Genomic DNA, 8,027 nt, shown 5'->3' on the forward strand with positions numbered 1-8,027 from the left:
TACGAATGATTAAAACTTTCCTTTGGAAATGTGTTCATGGTATCATACCACTCAATGGGAGGATTACAAGAATTCTACCGCACATAAACAAAATGTGTCCTACGTGTGGACAACAGGAAGAATCTCTTAACCATTTTCTTTACGGAATGTGATTTCACTTTAAGATTATTTTCTGGTATTGGTTTTAATTTTGCTTTTGTTTTGAATAACCAGGTACAATTTCTTGAATGGTTGCCAACTGGTTTACAAGAACCGACATTAGGGACAAAGGAACTCTAAACTGGCCAGAAACTATGGCAATAATCATGTAGGCTATTTGGAAAACTAGATGTGATCTAGTGTTTAGAAAAACCTTAGTGAAGGATAATGCTAGAAGTAGGTGGTACCTATAGAAAGTGGATGAGATAGACATCTATAAGTCGGATTAAATGTTAAACCTAACCATTCTGTCTATGAAAATAAATGTTGCTGTTACAATGGATTATACGTTAAACCCAACAAATATATTTCAGGCATAGCACTAACTTGTTCTGACCATACAGGTGCCTACTCAGGAGCAAACTGCATCCATATCGCAGGAAGCAGTAAAGAAGAGATAGAGAAGAGACCAGCTCCATCGACAATCAAGTGGATTCGCAACCTAAACCTTCTGATGGTTCATATTAAAGGCGATGACTTGAAAGTCCTTGAAGCAGCTAGGAAAACAGTTACCAAGACAACAAAAAGCTCCAAAAGATGGCGGGAAGGTACCAGTTTGAATTTTTGCTTATGTATGAAAGGAATTAAAACACTTAACTTAATTCCAGTTTCTGGAAACTTTATTACAAGAAGTCTAGCGGCAGTCTGTATTAGGAAGGTTTAACAAACTGTTGGAATGATGATTCTTTTTTGTATCATATGAATCACCTACCAGTGGCACTCGGTAGCCAATATTCAACTATGTAATCTTCGGGGTCTCCCTGTTTTCTTATTAAAAAAAATAAAAAAAAAAAGAGAAAAAAAAATAGTAGAGGCATAAAGATCCAAAACATACTGTACTTTAGAAATTGATCTCTTGCTCTCGAATCGTGCATTGAATAGATCAGGCTCGGGCAAATGAGTTCCAGATGCATAACTGCTAGCCTAATAACCTAATATATGTTGCGTAAAAAGGCGAGGAACTACTTAGAGCACCTTTGTCTTCATTTTGTAACTCTTATCGATTTGCTTTAGTATTTCACATGGGGGAATGTATAAGACGGCCTACTTACAAACAAATCCTATGACAGGCATTCTTCATACATCCCATAACAAGCACAAGGTTTAGACCAGAAATATTAACACATCGGGAAAGAAAGTATAGAATTAGTAGATTGACAATTTCTCAACTGGGTAACCTGAAGCCCTCCTTCAGTCGAGGCTGCAGCTTCCTTTTTCCTGCCTATATACATGGTACAGCAGACAGATTTGTGATATCAAAAACCTGCAGGAACCTCAATTATAACACCTAATTAACAAAATATCAGTCGGTTGCAACCAAAATAGAGAAAGTGGTCAAGAATCACCCACAAAAACTAACATTCACAGTTGGCATTAACAATTTTGTTAGGTAAGTCTTCAGATATCCCCAAGTCAATCTGTGAATATATTATATCAAGCAGTATTATACAGAATATTGGTAAGGCAGCTCATAAAAGTATAAAACGAACACTCAAAAGGAACTACTACTAGGTTGTGGTGCAAATCCAGTCAGAGAACTGAATATATGTGAGTTACTACACATCATGATATATTTAGGGGAGTAGAAGAAAAGTCGCCTAAACTTGAGACAGTGGGTTACTTATCTAGGTCTTTTTATGCGGTCAACAAATAGTAGCAGATAATATGAAAATTTAGACTAATGAGTATGCCTCTAAGAATTAAGACATCTCCTTGATGAAATACAAAAGGATTGCGCGTGAACATAAATAATAACTTCATATGTGTACATCCACCCAAATTCACAAATTCAAGAAACAAAATTTATACCACTAACATGCTAGCACAAAGGTAAACAAAGCATACCAACCGGTGAAGTGGCAAAGTGCATTAGGACTGGAACACTTCCTTCTAAAAATAGCTGATCGTAGTTCAGCAGAAACACTGCAGAAAAGGGGGCTGGACCATGTCACGGCTCCATAAAAGTTTAACAAAGAAATATATACAATTCAGTATGTTACATCTCCAAATGGGAACAGATTAACAAACTGCGTACAAATAAATAACAAAGAAATGGTAAGACTACAAATCCACTACGAATGAGCCCTATGTAATTGGTACAACTACTGAATAGCAAGATTAGCCTTCCTAATCTTATATTAGTAGAGCAGGTTGCAGAATATAAGTGATGCAGATACAAGTTTACATCAGTTAGAAACAGCACGCCTAAGAGGTTATTACACTACAAGAGAAATCGAGCAGAAACAGTGACTAATTCAGAAGAACAAATAAGTTGAAGACGCTTGGTCCCAGTGGTGAATGCCGGAAGCTACTCTGTTGTAACAAGCTGATGCACCAGGGCATATTGACAATGTGGAATTGCTCAAAGACTTGAAACTGTAAATTTATCTAAGTGTGTACAGGAGCTCTTATACTGAACATCTGGGGGGACATTCAGACTTCACACCCTCCTGAAAAACCTACCACCTTTCTTTCCAACTCCAGTTCCCTCAAGACTTGATGTAAGAAGAGATCTGCTATCCGGTCGCCATGTAAATTCTTTCAGCACAGAAAACAAACTTGAGAGTGCAGGAGTAACTTCACTATCTTTAACATGGTTACATGAGACTACTCTAAGACTTTGAAGGTTCACCCAAGACAGAACTACAGACTCCAGCCCTTCTGTTGTTAGCATTGAACATCTCTCCAACGAGATAGATTTAACCCTCCTGAGAGCAAATCAACCACTCATTAAGACTTCAAAAACTACCAATTATCAGTATTATTTTTGACCATGTAACAGGTTCCAAATCATTACTACAACTCGAAACTAATGCAGGAAGATATAAATCCACAGAACCAATTAATATGGGATTTGAGTGGTATTATGGGCAAACTTTCACTCGTTATTTGGCTTCAACACACATGTTTTTGCTTAATTGGCAGTCTATATGAACCATGCTCTCACACTTTTTGAGTAAAAAACAGGCTGTAATCCAATTTTTATCCTATATGTCATTGATTGATAAAAAAATTCATCCTGTGCCATAGAGCAAAATAGATACCTAAGTAGACAAGAACTACTGTAACAAGTAATGACAGAAGTTTAGCTACCCTTTATCTACTTGAGATAGGTAATAGCAAGATAAAACATAAAACCTAATTAGTATTCTTGACACCTGCAAACCCAAAGGATGTCCATTAAAAGGTTAACATAAAGAGAGGGAAGAGCTCATAATACCTGCAATTACTAGCAAAGCTAAACATCTCACTATCCAATCCCCAACAGTCTTGAAAAACAATCTCTTTAACTGCCACACAAACAAGAAACAATGCATTTGCACTCTCCTTATCACGAAACTGGCATTGCTGCAAATGCAAGCGTTCCAAAGTTGGACAAGACCCTAAATGTTCAATTGGCCCCGGAATCGGATCAATCTTCTTACAAGATTGAAGCCTTAAAGTCTTCAAATTTCCACAAAATGAAAGTGCAGCAATCCACCCATCATCCATTCTATGGTTGCACAAAGTCAATTCCTCCAACATTTGACAACACTGTCCAATTGCTCTAATTCCATCATAGCTACCTTCACATCCACTCAGCTCAAGCTTCACTAATCGTTTACACCCATGAGCCAAAATGGTTAACCCAATATCAGTAATCCCACAATTATAAAACCCATGAACAGAACCAATCAATTTCACAATCTGTATATTATGACAAGCCGAAATCCCTCTCAAAGATTGATCCGTACAATGATGTAATTCCAACTCTTGTAATGTTGGGCATTCCTCAGCAACACTTAAAAGCCCTAATTCAGTTGCACCAATCAAAACAAGCCTACGCAAATTAGGACAACCACGAGCAAGATTCCCAAGCCCTAAATCAATAACCTTGGAGGACAACAAATTCTCACGACGAATAAACGAATCCCCAGAGAAATCAGAATCAAGATGAATAGAAATCAATCTATGTGTTAAGAGAATCCCAGCATTATTTGTTGAAACAAGACATGCTTTAGTTAAATCAACATCTGTAAGATTAGGTAAACGAGAAACGAGTCTCCCTGATTCAAGAAAATCCCAATCAAGAAGCTTAACAGAACGAACAAGACGACCTGATAAAAACATCCACCGTTTACAAACCAAGGAATTAGGTTTATATTGATAAACAGGTAACTTGGAAAGGATCTGTAAAAGGATTTCATCAGATAATAAACAAGTAACATCTGTGTTGGTAAAATCAAGAATTAGGGTTTTCTTTTTGGATGGTGTTGATGGTTTTAATTTCTGCTTCTCATCAACAGCAATAGATTCAAGCTGCATCTTTAGAACAATGTTTTGAAGAGTTTTTTGATTGTCTTTTTTGAACCAGTGATTTGGCCAGCTTGAGGGTCTTCCTAATGGTGGTTTATTTTTATTAGGGTTTTGTTTTTCATTTGGTGATGATGGGAAATGAAGATTTTCAGGGTTAGGGTTAGGGTTTTTTTCTTCTACTTGTTTTTTTGGGTTTGAAATTTTGAAAATATTATCTGCTTCTTCAGAACTTCTGCTGCTTCTTGTTCTGCTTGGCTGCATCATCTCTCTCTTTTTCTCTAACAAAATCAGATTTAATTTTCTTGTTTTATTTTGTTTTTTTCTATTTACTTTTATGTTTTTGTGGGGTCTGTCATTTTTTGTTTTTCTAATTTGGCCTAGTTATAATTACAAGACTGTCCTTTTGTTTGTTGCTTAGTTTATCTGATTAAGCATTAATTAAAGTTCCTCTAGTTTAATCCGAGGCTTAAATGGACTAATCAAGTTGGTGAAACTGAAAAATGAAATCAATGAAATGCACCTGTGTGTTTCAATGTTTGTGTTGAGTAAGTACGGGATCTTTTCTGAAAATTTTAATTTTCAAACCGTATGCAAAATGATAAGGTTTTATTTCCCAAATCATACCAAGTCTGTCCAAATTTCATGTGTTGAAATTTTTTATTTTACAACCTCAATAGCACAACTACAAGGATCATCAAGAATGCCAATTTCATGCGAGCAATAGAATTTTAATGTTTATGCGTCTTATTGTTTCTGTTGTATTTAAATAATATATGTTTCATAAACTGCAGGTGCTTTGAGTAAGTCCTAAATATCCGATTCTTTTGCTGGAAATTTTAATTTTCAAGTCGTACATAATACAATAAGGTTTTGTTTTCCAAATAAGGCCGAGAATACCTTACTGGTATTTTACATCCTCAACAACATAATTATAAGTATTACCGCAAAAATAATTCTCATCAAGAATGGCTGAGAAACAAAATTTCACATAGATAGTTGAGTAAATTAAGCAAAAACTTGAAAATCAAAAACATTAACAACTCTAAAAAGACAACAAAGGAAATCATCAAATAATACAGCTACTTGAATCCTCTTCTTGTGAAGATTAGATGAAAGAGCTAATTTCTTCCAAACAAAATAATAATCCTGCAAAAAGCAAGAGAATTACGATCAAAAATTGATCCATCCATCTCTCAGGTTTTTTATCGTGTGGCAAAGAACGAATTTCTTCCATACATTGTAAATCTTTCCTAGTCGGGTAGTGAGAAGACATGGATTTGAAAGAATAGTCTGCTTCCAAACCTTTTAACACACCTACAAAACACAAGAAAGGCAGGCAATACAATGTTCCATTTTCAAGTAACAAAATAACTGAAAAGAATCCAAACCAGGAGTCGTCATCAGTGATATATGTAATCTTGCTTTATTTTCTCTTTCAATCAGATGTTTTGCAAGTTGATCTTGGAGTTGAATATGTGATTGTATTTGTTGTTGTTGTTGTTTCTATGATTGTTATTGATGCTTATGTGAATGTTATTTTTGCTGTAGTGATTGGTGTTACTGCTGTTGTTTTCAAGACTAGAGAAGTTATTGTTACTGCTCCTGATTTTGTGGTTGTTGAAGAGGAAGAGAAAACTACTGCTAAATAAAGATTACTTTTTAGATAAATTGTGGATGAATCTTAGAAACATGAAAGATTTTCCATGTAAAAAAATATGATCAACATCTCCGTGAATCAAAACCCCTCAAAACAAAAACAAGAAAAAACAAACAAACCCAATTTTTAAAACCTTAAACCTAAATAAGAAAATAGAAACCCTAAAGATAATACATATACCGAGACGAAGAAGATAAAGAAAGGTTTGAGGGTGTGTGCTCAGATCTACTCCCCATGAGAGCCACGAAATAAACCCATGAAATACACCTGTATGTGTTCAATATTTTTAGGGATATTTTAATTTTGGGTCCCAACTTTGTGACCAGCATAGCGTTTGGGTCCTAGAAATTTCAAATTTATAGAGTTTGGGTCCCAGAACCGTAGTTGAGTCTTGATCGTTACCTAAATTATTTTAATTTTAATGAATTTTGTATTTATTTAACAACGTCAGGTACCGTTAGATAATATATCCTGCGGACGGCTAAGAGGTTCTTCTGCCTTCTCCATTACTAAAAATGATCATCATATTCATCATCAACTTCTTCTACTTAACCTTATACTCCTCTCTTCTTTATCCGCGATCTAATCTTTCTAATTAATTCAATTAGTAATTGCTTTCTAGTTCTTGGGTTTTGAAATCTTTCATCTCACAGATTCTCTACTTTGCTTCTCCTTTCGTTTCGGACTGGTTGTACTGACATGGCAATCTCAGCTGTTGTTTGAATATAAATTATTGTATGGCACTACCGTGGATTGGAGTTCTTGTTTAATTTAGGCACAAAGGTTTATATGCTTTATTTAATTTGGAATTTTTTTCCAATATCTAGGTACAAAGAACAAATCAACATGGGTAATATCTTATCAATTTTCAACACAATCAACAATTAAATTGACAGAGAGAAAAAGAAAAACAGACCCTAGCTTTTTCAATTTCTAATGTGAAGAAATTTGGGCAGCGGGTTTTGGCCGAGATAAAAATGGAAAGTGAAATGATGCAGTTGCTTTGGGTGATGAATAACGGTGCTTGATGGGTGATTCTGGGTGTGTGTATATTCTTGTGGTATTGTAATACCCCGATATTCGGCGGTGGTTGAACGAATGAAGTATAAGTAATGGTTTGTCCTTTCCAAACACCAATTGGCTCCAGAGTTGGCAGAAAACTCTGCAGGTAAGCGTGCTCGGGCGGGAATAATCCAGGGATGAGCGACCTCCCGGGAAGTTGTTGTCGGATAACCGCAGCCGTCCCTGTTGTATACCCCACACTGCCGGATGACCGCAGTGGCTAAGCAGGGACAGTACCAGTAGACGGACGGGTCATTACACAAACTCAATCAACTTCTCGTTCAGGTGAAAGAGTGGTCGGAGGTCTATATGGCAAACTGTTAGTCGTTTGAAGAAATAAGATGTAATACGACACTTACTCAACCGTTTAAGTCTGTTTGAGCGTGTTTTGTTAGTTTGCAGTTTACAATTATTTTCCAGTCCATAATCTTTATTCTCTACTATTTTAAATTTCAAACTTTATGGTGCACGACATTACATATATCTTATAGTGTATTATGTTTGGGGTAGGATCCAATGATATGGTTATATTGACATTATTATGATATGATGAGCCCATTTGTTGTACAAAACTCAAACGACATTGAATTTGAAGCTAATTTTTTGGTGACATGTTCATCTTATAAACCTCTACACTTCAACCAAAAATGAGAGCACTCCAAGATGTATAAGATTACCATCTACCGTTTTGAATATCAATCGTTGAAGATTAATTAAAAAATTAAAATTTGCGGAAGGTGAAGTTTCGTATTTCGCGATACTCTCATTTTTGGTAGGAATGTAAAACATTATAAGAGGTACATGTCACCAAAAG

At 35.6% G+C, this 8,027-nt stretch overlaps 1 protein-coding gene across 1 annotated transcript; it reads right to left on the reverse strand.

Annotated features, from left to right (window-relative positions):
* Positions 1-2,122: 2,122 nt before the first annotated feature.
* Positions 2,123-4,781, reverse strand: LOC113297230 (F-box protein At5g51380-like). Its single transcript, XM_026545658.1, has 2 exons — positions 3,419-4,781; positions 2,123-2,906 (listed from the first exon to the last, which is right to left on the reverse strand). Exons 1-2 carry the CDS (start codon positions 4,756-4,758, stop codon positions 2,639-2,641), a joined length of 1,608 nt encoding a protein of 535 aa, XP_026401443.1. The 5' UTR covers positions 4,759-4,781; the 3' UTR covers positions 2,123-2,638.
* Positions 4,782-8,027: the final 3,246 nt, after the last annotated feature.

This window comes from Papaver somniferum, chromosome 7 (assembly GCF_003573695.1).
Source record: "Papaver somniferum cultivar HN1 chromosome 7, ASM357369v1, whole genome shotgun sequence".
In the NCBI taxonomy this organism is placed as follows: Eukaryota; Viridiplantae; Streptophyta; class Magnoliopsida; order Ranunculales; family Papaveraceae; genus Papaver; species Papaver somniferum.

What these genes read in the sequence shown, in the direction of transcription:
- LOC113297230 (XM_026545658.1), bottom strand. Translation starts at nt 4,758, where the DNA reads ATGATGCAGCCAAGCAGAACAAGAAGCAGCAGAAGTTCTGAAGAAGCA. An exon ending in AGCTTTGCTAGTAATTGCAG is followed by an intron (nt 2,907 to 3,418) that starts GTATTATGAGCT and finishes ATTTGCTCTCAG; the next exon opens with GAGGGTTAAATCTATCTCGT.